This window comes from Struthio camelus, chromosome 3 (genome assembly GCF_040807025.1).
Source record: "Struthio camelus isolate bStrCam1 chromosome 3, bStrCam1.hap1, whole genome shotgun sequence".
Classification (NCBI taxonomy): Eukaryota; Metazoa; Chordata; class Aves; order Struthioniformes; family Struthionidae; genus Struthio; species Struthio camelus.
In genome coordinates, this window is record NC_090944.1 from 142,772,122 (window position 1) to 142,793,867 (window position 21,746).

Genomic DNA, 21,746 nt, shown 5'->3' on the forward strand with positions numbered 1-21,746 from the left:
CAAAGCATATGGCCTGAGATTGCTCGTACAGATAGGTGCTCTGCCTGAAGATGGGACTGGAGAAGTCATTTAAGGAATAGCTAGTTGCAAAATGTCTGAGCAAGCTTAAAGCAGACAATTTGACTATGTGGTTCATGAGGCAGAAACTTGCTGGCAGCTTCACTAAGGACTACACAGATTACTAGTCTAATCCTGGAGTCCTGCATCCTAGCCAGCAGAAGCTGGTTCTTCAAGGCATAGCAACCATGTAACACTGCCTCCACAAAGAAGGAAGCAATCCATTCTCCATGTCCATGGTGGATAGGACAGAAGTAGCAAGCTGAAATCACTGCGGGAAAATCTCAATTCAGGCAGTGGGAAAAACGTTAAGCAGTTGGGATAGTGAAGCACTAATATAGCATGCCCAAGAAGGAATGGAATCTGCACCATGGGAGAACCACTAAATAGGCATCGGTGAGGAATGCCTAGAGAGACTCTGAAGGTTCTTCCTACCTGATTCTCTGTCACAGACCTTATTAGATGTCTGTATATTCCAGACTAAAGGCTGAGACAAATGGAGACCAGGAATTTCTGCCTGGGGAAAGGGATTTGGGGAGGGAATTCAGCGGTGGGGATTGGAGTGCTTCAGAAGACACTGGCCATGGCCTATAGAGCACTGCTTTTTGGAGGAAGCTTCATGCCTTATGCCTGCCGGGATGAGAGACCTTTGCAAATGGCAGAGGTGACAGATGGAGTCACATCTAGGCACAGCCCTGATCTGAGTGAGCCCAGCTCTAAAGGTGATTCTGAGTCACCTGCTGGAGACATTACTTTGCCCTTGGCAATGCAGGAGCCTCCTTATTCCCTCCCATCTGTCACCACCCTTCCTCTTGTATCAGAAAAAGGAAGTGTGACTGTGGTATGTATCAACTGAAAAATGCTATTTTCTCCCAATCACTTACCAAATATAGCCAAATAAGCTGTGTGACAAGTAAAAGATGCTCATGGAAAGTCACGTGCTGTGGTGCTTTATGTAGTGTTAGGGTCAAATACATTTGTGTATACTAACACCTATGGAACACACCATCAAACTGCAAAACCTGATCAAGTCTGATAAAGACTCTGGTCTCTGACACCAGCAGAGGGCGCATCGTCATTAACGCAGTGAGGGCCCTCCTGCTTGCTGGTGAACCCTGCGTATGCTAGGAGTGGAGCTTCACAGATGGGTTGAAGTGACACAGTGACAAAGCTGGTGAGCTGGAAACGTGTCCCTGAGACTCTTCGGGTGTGCATCAAGCCGCAGCATGCAACACCGTGCTCTTCACTGTTTTGCTAGAGCTCTTGTGTTTGCAGAGTGGGCCTGATTTCTTGGGATTGGGCATTTCAAATGCTTAATTTCCCAGGGTTCTGTAGCTGAGGCTGGCAGTATTTGATGCAGTTGGGCTTTTTGTAGAGCTCTTGCCTGTTGTTTCAGAGAAGCAACCTATAAATATAGTGCGCTTCTGTGTTTCTCTCTCTCGCTCTGTAAGAGGAAATGGGCTTGTTTCATGTGATTAGCAGGCAGAGGAACTTGTGAAAGTGACACAGCTGTACTGTAAGAACACCAGCCCACAGACTTTGCTGCCACAAGAGCTTAACTGCCACCTCTGCTAGACCTGAGAGCAGGATTGCCTGAGCCATGGAGCGAGAACCAATGCGAATAAGGGAGGGCTACTTAGTTAAGAAGGTAAGTGGGCAGGTTTATCAGAGTGGAGGAGCAAGCTGACTGAACATGTTCGGGGAATGCAGGGAAACATATTTTGGTTTACTTATTAGAAGAAATCATTTTTCCAAAAAAGGCAAATGAGAACAATTCCCTGAGCACTGAATCAATATAGTGTTACTGATAATAGAGGTACTTGCTAGCAGTTATAGCCTGTTAAATACTGTAAGGTAAGGCATTTTTGCACATATCCCAGATGCACCTTTGGGTCAAAAGTTGTTTTGTTTTGTTTTGTTTTTGTTTTGGGGAGTTTTTTTGTGTGTTTGTTTGTTTGTAAGAAACCCAAGGCCTTCACTGGAAGCTTGGCAAAACAGGTAACAGCTTGAAATGGCTGCAGTCTGTCCAATAGCACTTAGTCACTGATTTGTAGCCAGGAAAGTTTGTGGGACTAAAGAGGTCAGATCACCTAGAGACAGAATGTGGGGTCATAGACGCTTCCCCTTTTTGGGAAGGCAGCCACTGCCTCTCTGCAGCCCCTGCTCTGAAGTCTTTTGTGGTGGAGCCCATAGCATTAGGTCATGACTTTTATTTATATCCTTAGTGAGAGCAGTTTGGCTTAAAGCAGTCTAACTAAACAGTCCCAGTCCCAGAGCAAGAGAGGAGCTCTGTGCTGTGGAGTCTTTGCTTGCCAAAACCAGAACCTCAGAAGAGCAGGCTGGACAGATCTGGGACCAGTGTTGCAGAGAGGCCACTCCTTGCTTATATTTCCGCTGCTGTTGCAAGGAAGTAAGTGCATAAAGCAATTTCAAAGCTGCACTTAGGCTGTCATGAGGAGAGAGAGAAATTCACAGACAGCAGAATGCAGCTGTAGCTCCCATGGCCCAGCATACAGATTAAAAGGCTCATGATGTGTATTCCTTCATGGCAGAGGAATGACTGGAAACTTAGATGCTGGGACAAAACCCCAGCTGTGTGCCTGGTTGGATATCCCAGGTAAAAGATACAAACAGATGTGCCCATTTCAGTCTCTTCTGTTCCTGTGGGTGCTGGGTCCCCAAGGAGTCTGTGTGTGGGTACTACTAATGGAGAGTCAGTGCTGGGCACTCACGACAGCCAGAGGGAAGTGGAAATTGTGCCCCCTTTGCTAGAACCACCTCAGAGATGGCTCTGTCCTTGCAGAAGTGAGGTTACATTGGTGGTGAGGAGCAGCACTGTGCTAGAGGGAGGGCCAGTGGGCAAAAGGAGCAGAAAACACAAATTGGACTCATGCCAGCTCTTTAATATACCAGTGAGGCTGTTGTGAATGCACAACCAGAACTTCCAGCTAGGATGGATGTGTTCCTGGTTAACCTTGCATGCTAATTATATGCTCTCCTACTCTTTGTTTGCAAAGTGTAACGAAGGGTCATGCCAGCCAAAGGAGTGATCCATGCAGCCACAACTGCCTTTACAGAGCGTAGAGGCCATTTTTCACAAACTTTCTCCTCCTGTTATTTACATCAGGCTAGGAGCGTCGTTGGGGTTAGTGCTTTAGCTGGCATGAAGTGACCTGTGTAAATGTGGATCGAACTTCAGTGTTGATTTATGTCAGCTCAAGTTTCTGTATGTTTTGCAGGCCTTGTGTCTTCTTCCAAGCAAGCATAGGAAATAGCTCATTTTTTAATCATGTAGTGCTGCAGATGTTAAAAAAGGAGTCCTACCAAGGCGAAGTGTTTTTATAGTGGCTAATGATTTCAGAGAGCCATTCAGGAAACACTCATCTTTACTTGCAGTCCTTGGAGTAAGTGAAATAATTTACTTTTTAGTCCAGGAAACTAAAATTCTGCTTGCTTGTCTTTATTGAGTTGTTTCAGGCAAGAGGAATATAACTGCATTTGGGCTTGCTGATGGTGTGGATCTGAGACTGCCAGTCTCATCCTGCTCTGCAGTGGCTTTCATTGGCAGTGTGTCTGGTCTTCAGGAAGTACTGGACTTGTCTGTTCATGAGCAGAAGTACTGTAAGCCATGGTAGCCCAATGAACAAAAGGAAATTACAGTGGTTCTTGTCTTGGCTCACCATCTTAATTGATTTCCTAGCAGAAAAACGACGAGTGGGTCAGTTTGGGTTCTCCAAAAATGTTATGTTCTTACGGCTTAGTTAAAAAAAAATAAAATCCAGCAGCCTACACATGATATCCTGATGAGGGTCTTTTTTGTAGTTCCTAGTTTAGCTGGATTTCCAGAGAGCCCCCAGCATGGAAGTTGTCCTTTGGAAGGTAGCATTCATGCATGGAACAGCCCCTGATTCCAGCAAGGGCTTCGGAGGGTGGAAGCAAGTCCCACCTTTAGTAAGTTCCCTGCTAACAGTTTTCCCTCTCCATTCTGTAATTGAACGTTAGGTCTGATTCAAGAATGCAAAAGGCCTTTTTTGGAAGGTAGGACAGGAAAAAGGATGTGACCAGTGAAGGCATAATTTGGAAATAAAAGACTCAGACCGTGCTATCTCCACAGAAATATAAAATGCAAATGAGACTACTCTGCAGAGCTCTCAGGCTTAACAAATCAAAACAAGCCACTTGCACAACGCGATGGTGGTTGCCTTGCTTCTGTCTGTATCTTCAGTACTGCTCTGCCACCATGGTCTGAGGAGGACAAGGATGCTGTGGAAGGAATTAAAGGATGGGATAAGTTGAGGTCTCTCTTTGTGCCAGACAGAGCAAAGAAAGCGAATATTTTCAAAGGGTGGCCCACAGATTCTGGGTACTTTTTTCTAGCTCTTCAGAAGAACTGTTGATGTTCAGTATATCTAAAAATTCATCTGACTGAACAGCAAGTCACTGGGGTATCTGGAATCTGTGACCACTTTTGAAGCTGGCCTGGGGGGACAGGACCAAGGAGTGCATCTAGCCAGAGCGCAACAAACTGTCATAGTAATTCTAGCACTTAATCGTGCTCAAGAAACAGGCAGTTCCTCTTTGAACCCTGACAGTTTTTCCACATGTTTCAATATATGCAGGATCTGGCCCTGCCTGCACTTTTACATTTCTCACATCTAACATCTGTGTTTTAGGAATGGGAAGCAAAAGCTTTAAAAGATGAAATGAATCATCTTAGTTCCTCACCCTGCAATTGAAGATCTACACTCTCAGAACTATTCTTTGCTCTTACAGTTCATTTGTGGCCTAGAAATCCTGAGCTGTGTGCTCTCTTATTAGACAGCCAGGCCTCAGGAGCTTACTATATTGTAGCTTTGAGTCCTAAGCACAGCACAGGATGCCCAAAGTTAATAGGATAGCCCTAAGGTACCAGTGCACATCTGAAAATTTTGAGGATTGCTTATGGCATTGCCACTATATCATCTTAAATATAGTAGTTGAGACAAAATGATAGTGAAAATAAACACCTGCTAGTGCAGACAATGCAATTTTGGAAAAACTCATGGTTGGAACAACCAGAAGGGGAAAATAATGATGGTCACAAAAATAACAGCAACGCATTTTAACTGCATAATGAGATTGGTGTGGCTGTGGTATGTACCCCTCCTTGAGACAGTAAATATAGTTATTTTAGAGAGAGTCTGTCAGACACTGCCTAGAAGGTCAGATCTTTGGTGGATATAATGTGAACAGTGTTTTATTGGAAATAATGTACACCAGGATTTATTGATACAGGGCAGTATGTTTAATACCTGGAAGCCAATGTGGGTTGTGCTCTTAGAAGATGGGATTGAATTCTACAAGCGGAAGGCTGACAACAGCCCTAAAGGGATGGTCCCACTAAAAGGAAGCTCTATTAACAGCCCATGCCAAGATTTTGGCAAAAGAATGGTAAGTACTTTCTTTTATAGAAATGGTTGACAATATACTGATGGAGGCACTGAAGGGGCACAAGGCTAGTGGTTACAGATTCCTTACATTTTTTTTGGCTGCAACTCTGACTAGTCGTAGAAGCTCACAAGTAGGCTTGGACCTGTATAGTGTTTCAGAGTGTGAGAAGAATTCCGGATATTTCAAGAGGAGTGATTCAGAAAGCGATTTTTTTTAATCTCTGAATCTGTCAGAGAGCAGAGCTGAACTATATTGTTCCATTTGTTAAATATAAATCCACTTGCTGATAGCCACAGAACAAAAGTGTGGAAAACTCCATTTCACAAGCAATGGAAACATTTAATTATTGTTAAAGAGAAATGACTAGCTTGCTTGCACAGGAGGGAGATAAAAGCTCTGATATGAGCGCCCAAGTGAAGCAGTGATTTCAAACCGTTCCATTACCAACCCCAACCCCAGGTACTTCACATTCGTGTAATCTGTATTAATTACACATTCGTGTAATCTGTATTAATCGCACATTACGTTTGACTTCCTCTTTTGCAAACTGAATAATAAAAGTGAAACATACTTATGTCTAGTGACTAGAGCATGGGGCAAGAGCATTAAATAACCAAGGGACAGAAATCAAATATATAGAGCTGCACATATTTTGATCTAATTCTGCTGCTTTGAAACTGCGTTCCTAGATGGACTAATTAACAAGCCTCAGTTAGCACTCCTTACTCTACAAGTGAGATATAGTGCTCTCCCCAACATGAGTTATATTCAAGAGCGCCATAGATCCTATGGTGTAATACTAGAAATCAAGCTTTTCTTACAAAGCATTTACCTGCAGACAGATGGTTGTGGTTTTTTCTTTTTTTTTTTTTAACTTCCAGAGGGCCACTTGAAACTTAGATCAAATCAATATTGGTCTGTACTGGTTGACTGGAAATGTCAGTACCACTATGTTTAATAATAATAAAAATATAACTCAGTAGCATATGTACATTCTATAAAATAGGCGGAAAGGTCTGAAGTGTTTAATGTCTGCTGAACTCGGGGTGAGAGAGATTCCCACTTGCTCAAAAGGTTGCTTCGGGATTTACTGGATCCCGATTTACTGCAGATGATATGATGGCAGTGAGTCTGGAGCAAAGGGTGACTGAAGCCTATAAGGAGCTTTCTTTTGACTTCAATGAGTTTTAGGTTATGCTTTCCAGGCTAGCAGATAAAATTCATGTGCTGTATTCACTGACAGAAGGAAATACCGTTCATGGTTCTGTATTTCACTGAGTTAGCAAATGAAGTTTTTAATCAGTTTTCCCTCATTTTTTGCCTGGTCAAAGTTTCATTTCAGTCACTGGGGCCTTTTCTGAGTGAGAACAGAGGAAAAGGGAAGCATCTCAGATCTGGAGATAGCGCACCTAAAATGTCTTTTTAATAAATAAGACCTGATGCAGAGTTTGTAAGTTGATGGAAGTGATCCTAACTACATCAGCAGGTACTGGAGCAGGCCGCCCTTACCGAGTTGGCAAGATCCTTCTACAAATGATCAGCAGCTGTGGAGGGATATTTTCTCTTAAAACTTGAACTGTTCAAGCAATCAAACATCAGAGAGCAAAACTACAACATGCTCATTCATAAAAGTAATGGCTGCCATTGGGACTGTTCTTATAAGTAGCTATTGCCCAATATGATTCAATCTAAATCTATAGATGTATTCCTTGAAAATACAGTATCTTAGGTTTTGTAGCTTTACTATGCTGCTGAATTCAAAGCCTCTGCATTCCATCCTGCATTCTGGTTGGTTACATGATAAAACATACAGTTCTACTTACTCTGGGAATTATTCTGGTTCCTACTGGTTCTCACATATTCACTTCCTGTGGCTAAAAATGAAAGTATATTTTTAGGGCAGGAGTTCTGAAGGTTGAGAAGTGGGATAATTCTAGTTAGGTCAGTTTTAAGTCTACTATCACTCATCTGAGCCCAATTTGGAGCACTGAACACTGAACCATGAGCAGAGTTCTATATCCATCTGATTATATTTCAGCTTTTTAAATCAGACTGTATTCCTGCATCAAGGCCTAGCTTAAACCAAATATTTATGTACAAGGTACATCAGCAATGCACTTCAGTTTTTAAATCAATTGGCAAAAGGCAGGTGATGACGTGAAAGAGACAAGGAAGCAATCTTTGATTTGTTGAACAGAGCTATAGCTTGTTTAGAAAAGGCTGTGACTGTATGTTTTGAGATTTTATTTCAACATCCATTCACTGCTCTTCACTGTTCTTGGTCTGAAGTTTGATCGTTGCTTAATGTGGTGTTCTAGGATTTGAAACTCGACCTCTTCACCAATTTCTGAGGATGCTTGAATTTCTGAGGATGCTTGAATTCCTAGCTTAGTGCCTAAGTTTTCTGGTAGCTAAAGGTGGGAGAAAAAAGCTTTTCTAGTCTCTTCTGTGTACTGGAAACAAAAAAGCTTCTCTAACATTTCAGTGTGCATTGCTTCTCAGCTCCTGCACTCAGAGAACCTTGATTCTCCCCTTGGTAAAAGCCTGCTTTTGTGCTTTGTTTCATTATGGCGTTGCAGAGTGTTAACACGACTCTTGGCTGTTCGGATTTGTAGAGATCTGCCTAGTTACTTTAATGTTCACTGAAGGTGGATGTTGCTGGAAACCTAAACAGTGTCAGATAAGAATCAGTTACTTTTTTGTTTGAAATGGATTTTGGAGTATTCCAGTGCTTTGCAAGTTTGAAATCTTTCTTCTGCTGAAGTCAGTGGGACTTCTGCACAATTTCAGGGTGTCAGAATTTGTTTACTATTGGCAATGATCTGAAAGATCTGTTTTTGGGAAGCTCAGAATTATACCATTTACAAGAGCAGGCTTCAGTAAACTTGATAACAGTGTTTTGGTTTCATTGCTGTAGACTCATTGTGCTTTGCCCTCTGACTAATGACAGTCTCTACTTGCCTTCACAAGCCATGCTATCTGCCTGCCGATTAGCCTGCCATTTTTAGTTAGATGCCCACTAAATATCTGAGTAATAATCTGTTGTATTTATTCTAACAGAATTACGGAACAAATTACAATTCCACTTATGGGGAACTATATTTTGGAGGAAATGGAAACCCTCTTGATTGAGTAAATAAATCCAGATTTTCCATCCAGATTACTGGACGAAAACCAGATCAAATAGTCTGAACTTTGTGGCGGGGTTTTCAGTGGTGGGTTTTTTTCTGCCTAAAACTACCTTCTAAAGATATCTTCTCCCTTTTTTTAGCAACGTAGTATTTCCATCATTGCTAGTATGTTTTGATAGCCAGCAATTGTGAGGCGTAGCTAAGGTTTCACTATACCATCTCCCTACCAAACCCTTAAAGGTATGCTAGGCTGCAACTTTGTTCAGCTCCTCTCCAGTGTGACTGTGTCCATTTCTCACCCAGTGAATCAGTAGCTGAGCAGCAAGATGCAGGGTGTTTTTTCAGCTTGAGACTGATCATACCTCTACATTAAGACAAGCTTACACCAACTGCAAGCCTGCAGGGGCTGGGCATGTCAGTGTTTCAGCTGTGCTGAATTTTGCAGCAAAAGTTAAAATCAACAGCTATGTCAGTGCCGCTCACCTTGACTATACTGACAACATCAGGAGTGTTCAGTGGGAAAAAATAAAAGGAGTCAGTTACCAGTTCATGTTTTTCTTCAGAGTTTTTCAGTGTTAGCTGCGGGTCTAAGATATCTTCAGTAGCCCCTCAGGCACAGGTAGGCTATAAACGTAATGGTGAAATTAGGGTAATAGTACCAATCTGACTACATAAAAGTAAGTTTAAAAAAACATCATTTATCATTCCAGTTTGTCTTCAAGCTCACTGCAGCCAAGCAGCAGGACCATTTCTTCCAAGCTGCCTACCTAGAGGAGAGAGATGCCTGGGTACGGGATATCAAGAAAGCTATTCAGTGCATAGATGGAGGCCAGAGGTTTGCTAGAAAATCCACAAGAAGGTCTATCAGACTGCCTGAAACAATCAACCTGAGGTTTGTTCTCATATCTCTGCTCCCTCATTGATTTCCATGTGCAGGAGGTGTTGCCAGATTTGTAACCTCAGGCTGGGAGAGCTATGAAGATGTCTGTCCATGTTACCTTTCTAGTTTCCCTCAGAGTTCTTTCTGCATGACTGACTGTTTCAGGAAACAAAGTATGGTAGAAATGAGCTAGCAATCAGAACTGGGAAGATCATTTTTGAACACATTATATTTGTCAAAACATACTTACTTGTCAAAGGATTTTGCTGATAAGGAGGTTTCTGAGCACACTGCAGTGCAAAAGACGACCCCAACCAAAATTAGAATTCTTCCAGGAGAGGCACTTTTATACAACCGTGTCTTGCAAAAATATGTTAAACCTGTTGTTTGCTCTCCAGACGTATGTTTCTATTAGCAGTAGCTTTTGGATGGGGAAGGGAGAGCAAGGTCTGCCAGAGAACTTGGAGCTGGCAAAAGGAGAAGAGGAGATAAAGGGTAAACAGGAGGCCATATGCTTGTCTCTGTTTATAAAGTTAAAGATAACATATTGTTTGCCTCCGAGGAGTAAATACTAGAGTACAAATGAGTCTGTGGTGCTCCTGGGAGAACTGTAACACTGTGTAGGGCCAAGGTCCAACTAAATTGACTTCACTGGTTTGAGCAGAGAATCACCCTGACTGAATGCCAAGCCTGTGGACTTGGTCTGTGGCATTTAATATTTGGCCTTCTTGTCACCTCAAGAATCCCAAGAAATTAGAGTTTTGAGCAAGTGAAAAGCAGGTGGGAGGAAGGAAATAAGAGCAGGAGTAACTGAGATTACTCAGGGTCTCTGAAAGCATGGAGACTTTGGAGATGTCATGGTCACAGGTCTCCTGCTCTGTTGAGGACCTCAGGGGGAACATAGCAAATCAGTGAGCTCCTGTATCAGCACTGGGGCTGTGGAGCCCTGCAAAGGAGCCTGTAGCAGAGGGTGTTCCTCTGTTCATGCTACAGTCACCACAAATTGTTCTAGTCTCAAAATGGGGTGGGGTGAGCCCCTTTGTGTACTTAGCCCTCTGCTCCTGCAGCCATGGTAGGGATGTGGTGAGGCCTGGAGGCTTCGCGCAGCCAACTTTACAGAAGATTGAACTAAGCTGTGGTGTAGCTCTGCAGAGATCATGATGCCAGCAAAATATGAGGTCTCCTGTGAATCAGGGCTATATTGTTGTACCAATTGGCTAAAGCTTTCTATTTGCTAACAATTCCTGTGGTTCTTTTTATGCACAGTGCTTTGTACCTTTCAATGAAAGATCCTGAAAAGGGAATAAAGGAATTAAAGCTGGAAAAAGATAAAAAAGTGTTCAATCACTGCTTTACAGGTAAGGAGCACTGTCATACAGCAAAAGGAGCACAGGGCCAAGAGGGTAAAGAGAGCTCAAAATAGCTCTAAGCTTTGTAGAGCACAGAGAAGTCTGAGAAGAAAAGCTGACAGAAGTGTTCTTCATCAACACAGAAGGTGCTCAAAGGATGAAACTCGAAAAACTGTTCAGATATGTAGCCTAGAGAGGAGGGCAAGGATGGTACCCCGCTCTGAAAAAGAACCAGTGCCAGAAACATTGAAATAAGTCTTTGTAGAAAACTGGATAAAACACTTAGCTCCAGCAGAATTATTCCACTCTGAATTTTTGATTACCAAACTGTCATGCTGTAATGCCTGTCCTGCACCGAGTCAAATCTGTGGGTGCTAAGGTCAAAAAGTCACTGTTTCAAAGGCACCATGTCAGTAGCATAGTAGCTCAGAAGACTGCCTTTTCCAGGCTTAGCTGTTTGCAGTGCTTCCTCATTCCCTACCAGTGAGGCTTCCCAGCTCAGGCCTGCATCCCCTTCTAGCTTTCTTCTCCCTGAGGTACAGCGTTCAAGAGTTGTACTGACCCCATCCCAGCACTCAAATTGGCTGTACCTCACTGGATCATCCAGGCACCTCTCCATATTAGCTCTCTGTGTTGTCCCTAAGAATATCTTTCAGCAGATTGATGAATAGATGGAGTAGGTTTGTTGCCTGTGTATTGTTAGCTTTCCTTATGTCTATCTTGGTTTGTGACTAATATTCTTGTTTATTCCCTTGTAACCAGGCACCTCTGTGATTGACTGGCTAGTATCTAGCAACTCCATCCGAAATCGCAAAGAGGGCCTCATGCTTGCCTCTTCCCTCTTGAATGAAGGCTACCTACAGCCTGCAGGGGAAACATCCAAGGCTGCAGCAGAGGGACTGTCAGACACCCCCTTCTTAGATCTCACCGATGCCTATTATTATTTTGTGAGTGTTGTATTCTCATTTTATGTTGTCCCAGACTGGCAGACGCTCAGCTTTCTCCGGCTTATATTGGTTTCTTTCTTAAGCCTTGGAGGCAGGATTGTACAGAAATAGAGAGATCCATGTTAATTGCCTTTCTCTATGAGCAATCCAGAATGAAATTGCTCAGTTTAATGTTTGTAAGCAGTCAATTTTCCTGGCACACTTCTTTGTAAGTGTGATCTGAGGCCTGACGTTAAGCTGGGTTCTTTCTAACTTAGACTTTGTTGCCAGGAATTTCAGCAGTGACCAGAAGTTAGCCACCAATTCCACTGATGATTCAACAGCCAGGGAAGGGAGTAATTCATTAGCATGTGATTTCTTGGAGTGACACAAGCTGCAAACTCATTTTTATGTGTGAAGCCATCAGATCTGACTCAGGACACACAGATACAGGCTTGCCTATGAGCAAACAGGCAAACATTTTTTAATATCCCCAACCAGACCCCCTGTCCTGGGTAACTTACCCAACCTTTTCAGTTTAATATTTCATACTCTGCGCATTGCTTAGAACTTGCAATATCACAATCATGGTCAAATACTCTTTTAAAGATGTTTGGCTTATGAGCTTATGCTAATAAAAATGAATTCCTTCTGCCTGGTAAGAATATTTAAACAATCAATTCTGTTTATACTTACTATGTAGTCATTTGACTTCAGCAAAATCAATCTCCCATCATTTCATTTATTTTCCTAGAATATCTACGTGGTAAAGAGACCTTACCTGAGCCGCAATGAAAACATAGTCACTGGGGGCTAAGGCAGCCTTGGCCATCAGAGTCTCTTATTACCTGGACATGTGGAAGTCCACGTGCACTCTGCTTGCTTTCAGCTTGATTTCCAGTTTGAGTAAATACCAGTGAGACCCATGGTGTGTAGTGCCACCTCGTACTGAATTGCTTCCATTGTGACTTGGAGAGCTCCTCAGCTTCACTGGGAAATTTTCCAGTGAAAGGCTTGATTTTTGGCTGGTGAAAAATATGGTGGAGGGGAGCCAAAGAAAGGCCATCTTATATATGTACATATACGTACACCAGTTGTGTGACTTCTGAAATCTCTCTTGTGGTTGTGCAGCCAGACAGTGGGTTTTTCTGCGAGGGGAATTCTAGCGATGATGATGTGGTCCTGAAAGAAGAATTCAGAGGCATAGTGGTCAAACAAGGCTGTTTACTGAAACAGGTCAGTATTTCATTTGTTCTGTTCCGTCACTGGAGTGATGCTGCATGGATACAAGATTGTTCTTGTACATCTAAAAGCTTTAAAGAAGCAAGAAGCTAGCCTATGCCATCTCCACACTTGCCAGATTTAATCTGTGTTGCCCCTCTCTTTACACAGAACCCTTTATGTAGCAAGATGGCAGGGCTTTTGTCCAACTTTGCAAGGTTTATTGCTCTTATTACAAAATATTAAGATAATCTATAATTTTAACTACACAAGAAAGAATGCTTAAGCAGAAGATATGACAAATAATTGGAACTGAACTCAAGTGGAAAGCCTCCCCATGCAGTGTCCCTGTGGACACAAAACTGTATTCAGTTGCCAGCTTTCAAAGGCTTTTTCAACATTCCTGGAAAAATAAGTCCTCACTCAGTAATGCTTGATTCTTTCCCTTCCGTAGAGGATGGAAAATAACTGTGTATCTTCCTTTCTAGCCAAACTTTAAACCATACGGTGAACCTCAATATCAGATCCTTACTTTCTAAGGCCTTTGCACTCAGATGTTAGCAAAGTAAAAGCAGGACCAGGATTCTTCAGTCATTTTAACGGGATAGAGCAGGAAAATAGAAAAGTCAACAGGATAAGATCATAAAGTACTATGGTTCACGGTGGTGGGGGTTTACTACAGGCCACCTGATCAGGAAGAGGAAGTCGATGAGGCCTTCTACAGACAGCTGAAAGTAGCCTCATGCTCACAGGCCCTGGTTCTCATGGGGCACTTCAGCCACCCTGACATCTGCTGGGAAGAGAGCACAGCTAGACACAAACAGTCCAAGAGGTTTCCTGCAGAGCACTGAGGATGATTTTCTGACACAGGTGGTGGAGATGCCAACAAGGAGAGGTGCGCTGCTAGACCTTGTACTAACAAACAAAGAAGGTCTGGTTGGAGATGTGAAGGTTGGGGGCAGCCTTGGCTGCAGTGACTAGGAGATGGTAGAGTTCAGGAGCCTACAAGGAGGAAGCGGGGCAATAAGTAGGATCGCAACCCTGGACTTCAGGAGAGCTAACTTTGGCCTCTTCAGGGACCTACTTGGAGGAATCTCATGGGGTAGGGCCCTAGAAGGAAGGGGGGTCCAGGAGAACTGGTTAATATTCACGTATTGCCTTCTCTAAGCTCAAAAGCAGTGCATCGCTCTGAGCATGAAGTCCAGCAAAGTGGGCAGGAGATGGATGAGCAAGGAACTCCTGGCAAAACTCCAACAGAAGAAGGAAGTGTACAGAACGTGGAAAAGGGGACAGGCCACTTGGGAGGAATATAGGGACACTGTCAGAGTGTGCAGGGACGTGACGAGGAAGGCTAAGGCCCCTTTGGAATTAAATCTGGCAAGGGATGTCAAGGACAACAAGAAGGGCTTCTTCAAATACATCCATAGCAAAAGGAAGACTAGGGAAAATGTGCGCCCACTGCTGCTGAACGGGGCGGGTGCCCTGGTAACGAAGGATACAGAGAAGGCAGAGTTGCTGAATGCCACCTTTGCTTCCGTCTTCACTGCTAAGGCCAGCCCTCAGGAATTCCAGACCCTGGGGACCAGAGAGGAAGTCTGGAGAAAGGAAGACTCTGCCTTGGTGGAGGAGGATCAGGGTAGAGATCTCTTGTGCAAACTTGACATCCACAAATCCGTGGGCCCTGATGGGACGCAATTGCAAGTACTGAGGGAGCTGATGGGATGTTATTGCTAGGCCACTCTCCGTCATCTTGGAAAGGTCCTGGAGATCAGGAGAGGTGCCTGAGGACTGGAAGAAAGCCAATGTCACGGCAGTCTTCAAAAGGGGCAAGAAGGAGGAGCCAGGGAACTCCAGGCCTGTCAGCCTCACCTCCATCCCTGGAAAGGTGATGGAGCAGCTCCTCCTGGAGGTCATCTCTAAGCATGTGGAGGACAAGAAGGGGATCAGGAGTAGTCAGCATGGATTCACCCAAGGGGAAATCGTGCTTGACCAATCTGATGGCCTTCTCTGCTGGAATGACTGGCTGGGTAGCTGAGGGCAGAGCAGTGGATGTTGTCTCCCTGGAGTTCCGCAAGGCTTTTGACACCGTCTCCCATCACATCCTCCTAGGTAAGCTCAGGAAGTGTGGGTTGGATGAGTGGACGGCGGGGTGGCTTGAGAACGGGCTGGATGGCCGAGCTCCGAGGGTTGTGGTGAGTGGCGCAGAGTCTAGTTGGAGGCCTGTAGCTCGCGGTGTCCCCCAGGGGTCAGTCCTGGCTCCAGTCTTGTTCAGTGTAGTCTTCGATGACCTGGATGAAGGGGCAGAGCACACCCTCAGCAAGCTTGCTGATGATACTAAACTGGGGGGAGTGGCTGGCACCCCAGGAGACTGTGCTGCCATTCAGAGGGACCTGGTCAGGCTGGAGAGTTGGGCGGAGAGGAGCCTCCTGAAGCTCCACAAAGGCAAGTGCAGGGTCCTGCACCTAGGCAGGAATAACCCCATGCAGCAGTACAGGCTGGCGGGGGCTGAGCTGTTGGAAAGCAGCTCTGGAGAGAAGGACCTGGGAGTCGTGGTGGACAACGAGTTAACCACGAGGCAGCAATGTGGCCTTGTGGCCAAGAAGGCCAATGATATCTTGGGGTGCCTGAGGAAGAGTGTTGCCAGCAGGTCAAGGGAGGTGATCCTGCCCCTCTGCTCAGCCCTGGTGAGGCCTCACCTGGAGTACTGTGTCCAATTCTGGGCTCCCCAGTACAAGAGAGACACGGCACTACTGGAGAGAGTCCAGTGGAGGGCTACAAAGATGAGGAGGGGACTGGAGCATCTCTCCTCTGAAGAAAGGCTGCGAGAGCCAGGCCTGTTGAGCCTGGAGAAGAAGACTGAGAGGCGATCTCATCGATGTGTCCAAGTATCTGAAGGGAAGGTGTCGAGAGGATGTGGCCAGGCTCTTCTCCGTGGTGCCCAGCGACAGGACAAGAGGCCTAAACTGAACCACAGGAAGTTCCGTCTGAAGCTGAGGAAAAACTTCTTGACTGTGAGGGTGACAGAGCCCTGGCACAGGTTGCCCAGAGAGGCTGTGGAGCCTCCTTCCCTGGAGATATTCAGAACCTGCCTGGACGTGATCCTGGGAAACATGCTCTAGAGGACCCTGCTTGAGCAGGGAGGTTGGACTAGATGATCTCTAGAGGTCCCTTCCAACCTCAACCATTCTGTGATTCTGTGATTAAATCAGACACAGTTTTTAAATTTGCAGCCCTGTCTGGGAGTGGTAAGGCATATGCTGAGCTCTGATGAATACCCAGGTTCCTCTCAGAGGACAAATCACCCTTTGATGTGATTTGATAACCCAGTTGTGTAAGAGAGCAAACCAAAACCATGCCCTGGGGTGTTGGTCAGTGTATTTGCAATAGGAAGAGTGACCAGTGTTGCTCAGACTGGCCCACTGAGATCAGGATTCATTTGAGGATTGAAGCAAAAGAATTCTAAGACAGCTACCACACTGAGCTCTTCTGCTGCAGGTTGGCAGGTAGCGCCAATGACCAAGTACAAGTGTGTTTCACCACTCTCCTTTCAGAGAATGACTTGTGACTTCTGTCAGTTTATGCTGAAGCAGTTTAAGCATTGATCCATCTGTTCATCTTGTCTCTCTGCTGAGCGATACTATCCCCATGGTAGAATCAGCAGAACAGGCTGCATATCTGCTCATCTCAATTCTTCTGAAGGCCAGGAGTATTAAATTGATGATAGCTGCAACTATTAGGTTGGGTTGGGAACAGTGATAATTTAGTCAAGGGCCGTAGTCTCCAGAATTGGCTGGAAGCAAAAGCTGTGTAAATCACCTCAGCATGATCTTTAGTGTCTCTAATATGAACTATGTGGGCTGTAGCCTTAGGACCTGTTGCAGGACTTCCTTAAAGTGTTGTGCAGGTGTAGATACCAGGGCACATATGTCATTGCAATATATGATGGGTGCGGTTAAAATGTCTATAGTACTGCTAGCTGAAGAGAGATAATGGGTGCTGTACTGCTTCTACTTTGAACAGTCTCTTAGCCCCTTTTCAGAGGAACTGAGAGAGGAAAACCACCTTTTATTATGGGTTACTTTGTGCTCCTGTACTCACATGGGAGCCGATGCTTTAGCATGGATATCTACTTCCTCGTCAAGGCTGGTGCTTGAAAGATATCAGAAAATATCTGTTGGGAGCTTAAGTACTTTTTTGGTGGTGCTCACTTGTATTTCTCTTGCTCAACTACATTGCTCAAAAGGAATGGAAGGAGATAGATATGAGTCTTCCTGCTAATGTTTACCCCATCATGTTCATCTCTGACTAATTAGCAAGAACGCCCTTGGAAACAGCACTAGTTATTTGAGAAACTAATATTTTGAAATGCTGAGAGGAAATGATTCACAACAGCCTTCCACCAGTGTTAGTCTAGGTATGGGCACCACCAGTGAACTGTGGATCATTGCTTGAAACTGTCACTGCTTCTGCTGAGAATGCCTGTTTTTGAGACTGAAGTGATGGCTGGGGAAAATCCAGATCTGTTGCGAAGTGCTGTGAACCAGTTACCCAGGTTACAGAATCACAGAGAATCCCAGAATGGCCAAGGTTGGACAGGACCTCTGGAGATCATCTAGTCCAACCCCCCTGCTCAAGCAGGGTCATCTAGAGCACATTGTCCTTGATGTGAGTGCCATAAAATGAGTCCAGCTGAGTCCAGCTTACCTAGTCACAGGATCTGGATCCCTTGACTGTCTCACAGTCGATCTTCCCTGCAGCTTTTGTGGTTACTCATCAAGCTCGGGCTGTGAATGGCAGGGTGTACATATGCACTGGAGGAGGCATTTCCCAAATTCCAGGGAAGAGGCAGGACTAGATGAGCTGGATGTAGTCCATGGGTGTTTGGGGTCCACAAGTCCAGCGTGAGTCCACTAAGTTACCAGCTGACCCATGCTGAGCTATAGGATGAGATCAAAACATTCATCTTTTTCCCTTCTGTATTTGCATGTTCTGTCATATGTGTGTGTGGCTATGTGCCAGATGTAAGCACTTGTAGTCAAAGCAGTTCATGATGTTCTTGTTTTTTCAATTTTCCTAGGGACATCGGAGGAAAAACTGGAAAGTGAGAAAGTTTGTTTTAAGAGAGGACCCTGCATATCTTCACTACTACGATCCTGCTGGAGTAAGAAACATTTGGTCAACTTTTGTTTTCTCTCTTATTTTTTATAAAGCCTTCTTCCTGTAGAAATGTCTGAATGGAGTATTTGCTTGAGAATGATGGGAAAGGACAAGTGGGACTATTTGTGCTCACATTGCCTGGCAGCTCTCTGGAAAAATGGAGGGAAGGATGGTTTCTGGGGCTGCCAAGTCAGTGTGGGAAGTGCCATTTAGAGCTGGGAAACAGGCAGTGCTCTCACCTCTTCTTTGTGATTAATTAAAATAAAGGTGTACTCTCATTTGATTAAAATTAACAAGGTTAGAAGAGCAAATTAAAACAATGTAGTCATTTTGCAGTTTGTGACTGAAGTATTTTCTATGTCAGGCTGAGTCATGGTGTTCCATTTCTTGTGTTATTAAAATGGGCCAAACTCTGCCCTGAAAAATTCATTGCGATGAGCAAAGCCTGCCCCACAAAAGCTGGCATTCAGACAGACTCAGCCCACAGGGTTTAGTTTGACTTGCACGGCTGCAGGAGCGGTGCCGTTGTGTTGCGAGTTAGCGGTGCCTTAGGCCTTTCCTGTCCCACTTGGCAGAGGCAGCCTAGACACACTGGAGAATCAACACTGAGGACTTTGACCTCTCTATTTCTAGCTTGGGTCTCCCACTCCGGGCTTCCCCTATTAAAGGGCTGAGGTGTGTCAGTGCACAGAGACTGCTAGCTTCAGGCTTATGCCAGCAAAAATGCTTTTTCACTTGTTCTTTGGTTGTCACAGTCCTGAAGTGCACAAGAAGGCCAAAATATTCCACAGACCCTGAATTGTAACAGAGATTCTCTATTCACATGCAGGTCTTCCCCGCACCCCCACCCCATGTCCCGCACTGTCTGAGGATCCCCTGTTTTTCAGAGATGACATGTTTAGTTGTCAAATATTCTTGTTTCCATTGCAGTTGTAGTCAGATGTTGATATGTGATCAGTTTTGGAAATGTTATATTTAATTTTGATTTCCTGCCCCTACTAGGGAGAAGATCCACTAGGAGCAATTCACTTGCGTGGTTGCGTGGTCACAGCAGTGGAAGATATGCCAGACTGTAAGGAACCATGTTCAGAGTTGTGTGATATTTTTTTAGTGCATTCTTTCTGCCTGTGAAAGTGGTTTGAGTCAGAAGCAATCTATTTGCAATGATTCAATAATTCTTCTAGTAACTAGGCTCTCTACTACTGCTTTAATTACTGGAGAAGGATACTGTGAGAAAGACAACAGGGAATGTTGTGTTTGTCAGTTCTTTAGAGCAGACTTGCCAAAAGGATGACATGTCCTTTCTATGTTACGATAACTGGCCTTAGACCAAATAAGCTGAGTTTGCTCTTTTCAGTTCATGAATTTGGGAAAGATGTTTTAGGTTAGAAATGGTTATGCCAATGAGTTGCTACTCTATACGTTCTATCCCCTGCTAAAACTATCCTTTTTGGGAACAGCAATGCTTAACCATTGCTGTAAGGAATAAGAACATCCATTTAATGCATTTTCCTCTCTATGAGAGAGGCAGACCGTCATACCTAGCAAGTCTGGCATCTCAATACCTGTATAGGCTGTGTGGCCAGGTGTGAAAAGAGGCAGATAATTCAATGTAAAGTGAGCTTAAATGTCTTCTCTGTATAGCTTGCAAGGCACTGCTGGGTTTGAGGAATATGACCTGTGTGCAGGGCTGCAGATCCTTCCATGACTGGGAATTAGTTGAACAGAGCCTCCTGAAAGTGGAATGTGCAGAATTAATATTATTTTTCTCCAAGAGAGACAGATCTCATGGGCTTGATGTTGCATGCTGTTTGCAAAGGCATGATCAGGCACAGCTGTAGAAAGGCAGGAAATCCCTTTATGGCAAGATAGAAACGTAAATACAAGACTTCATTCTCTCTTAACTGACTTCCTTATTTCTTCCCTGTAGCCAAGAAGTATGATGTTGACAATAACCTGTTTGAAATCATCACAGCAAATGAAATCCACTATTACTTGCAAGCAGCCTCATCTGCAGAGCGTACAGAGTGGATCAAAGCAATTCAGGCAGTTGCTAGGACTGGGAAATGAAGATGATATGCCAGCAAAAGGATAGACAACTCAAATCCATCACTCTGAGTAAAACAGGAATTTTAGCATTTCATTGAAAGAAAGTAATATCATCCAGAAAGGCTTCCTAAAGCGTGTGGGTTGAGGGGGGTACATTTCACTTCTATAAAACTAACATACTTGCTACTTTTTAATGGGAATATGTTGCTAAATTGTGGCATAGAATGTGCCTTATTAGTGTGTGCTTCTTTATAATAATTAGACTACCCTGGGAAGCCTACCTTATGCCTCTCCCTGTTCCCACTGCTGATAGTGAGAATTTCACCATTAACGGGACATAATCATGTCACTGATTGTAAGAGACTGAACTAATCACCTGCCATTCAGCCTATATTGTGTTTCAGTGTCTTAAGGTTAATTCAAAGACTTCCCAAGACAAAGACCTCACACTTTCTTCATTAGCCAGTTATCTCTCTACTGTCATTTTCACCTAGACAAGTAATGCTATAGATTAAAGGGAAGAAATGAATCCATTTGGAAATCTGATCCACTCCTTTATAATGGCACTTCAGTGTTAAGGAAAGGAAGAACTCTGTCAACTACAGAAACACTGTGCTCAAAGCAAGTACAACTTAGTGAGAGCAGTATGAATTTCCACATAGCACTCTCCACCTATGGTACTCAAAGCATGAAGCAATCTCAGTACATCTTCTGGATCCACCAGATTTTGACCTTTGCTAAATTTTTCTACACAAATCTGTGCTGGCACCATTGTTTCACTTAATTTGTGTCTCCAAATCAGTTGCTAAGGTGTCATGTATTCTGACTTGATCCATATGTGCATTAAGAATCTTGCAGGAGAAGGGCAAGGATCCATGGATTAACTGAGCTACTGAATGGGTTTTTTTTAATTTTTTTTTTTTCCTACAGCAACATACACAATGCTTGGTTCTGTGCCTTAATTATATAAGAGAAACCGTGTGCTTTTTATAACTGGAATAAACATTATCACTTGACAGGGTGAGTTTACCTGATCAATCCTAAATTTTTTGTCTGACTGTATGTATCAAACTTCAAAGGCTTTAAGCTTTAAGCAAGAGTTGAAAATGAAAGTAGTGTCAAATTCTGTGTTAGCCCACACCTGCTGCAGACTAATGTTTCTTATTGTAAATACACTTCAAAACTTTTAAAATTTGGTTCTTAGATCTAATAAGGTACCTTATCCTTAAGAATTCTTATTCAGATCGGTCTAAAAATAAACCTGGAGCTAAAGCTTTTGTTCACTTCTGCATCACTATATCTCTATCCAGAAACTGCATGTACATCACAAGAATAGCAGAAGACAATGAGACAGTACTGCTACTTCGGTCTAGGTCATTCTCCGTGGTGTTCAGGGAACACCTCCTACTGATTCATCAAACCTGTCCTGTCATGTGAAACCTTTTTGGTTACTTTGGTAATTGAACTGTATGAATAACTTCCCCAGTAAATGGACTGTGCCTTGGTCTGCTGCACCATCCTGGTGATACAAGCCTGCCAGGGCTTC

General features: G+C 43.9%; 1 protein-coding gene across 5 annotated transcripts; it reads left to right on the forward strand.

Annotated features, from left to right (window-relative positions):
- Positions 1-1,201: 1,201 nt before the first annotated feature.
- On the forward strand, positions 1,202-21,133 carry PLEK (pleckstrin). Of its 5 annotated transcripts, none has more exons than XM_009686932.2 (10): positions 1,548-1,705; positions 3,880-4,008; positions 5,332-5,487; positions 9,329-9,510; positions 10,765-10,856; positions 11,610-11,794; positions 12,905-13,009; positions 18,072-18,155; positions 19,154-19,223; positions 20,082-21,133. In XM_009686932.2, exons 2-10 carry the CDS (start codon positions 3,916-3,918, stop codon positions 20,219-20,221), a joined length of 1,107 nt encoding a protein of 368 aa, XP_009685227.1. In that variant the 5' UTR covers positions 1,548-1,705; positions 3,880-3,915; the 3' UTR covers positions 20,222-21,133. The 5 variants fall into 5 exon arrangements, with proteins under 5 accessions (XP_009685228.1, XP_068796860.1, XP_068796859.1 ...); XM_009686934.2 differs by lacking the exon at positions 3,880-4,008 and adding an exon at positions 3,297-3,461 and having other exon boundaries at positions 1,569-1,705; XM_009686933.2 differs by lacking the exon at positions 3,880-4,008 and having other exon boundaries at positions 1,202-1,705.
- Positions 21,134-21,746: the final 613 nt, after the last annotated feature.

Coding starts and splice junctions, on each gene's coding strand:
- PLEK (XM_009686932.2), top strand. CDS start 3,916: ATGGAAGTTGTCCTTTGGAAGGTAGCATTCATGCATGGAACAGCCCCT. Junction 9,511..10,764: donor CCTGAAACAATCAACCTGAG/GTTTGTTCTCAT, acceptor TTTTATGCACAG/TGCTTTGTACCTTTCAATGA. Junction 19,224..20,081: donor AGTGGAAGATATGCCAGACT/GTAAGGAACCAT, acceptor TCTTCCCTGTAG/CCAAGAAGTATGATGTTGAC.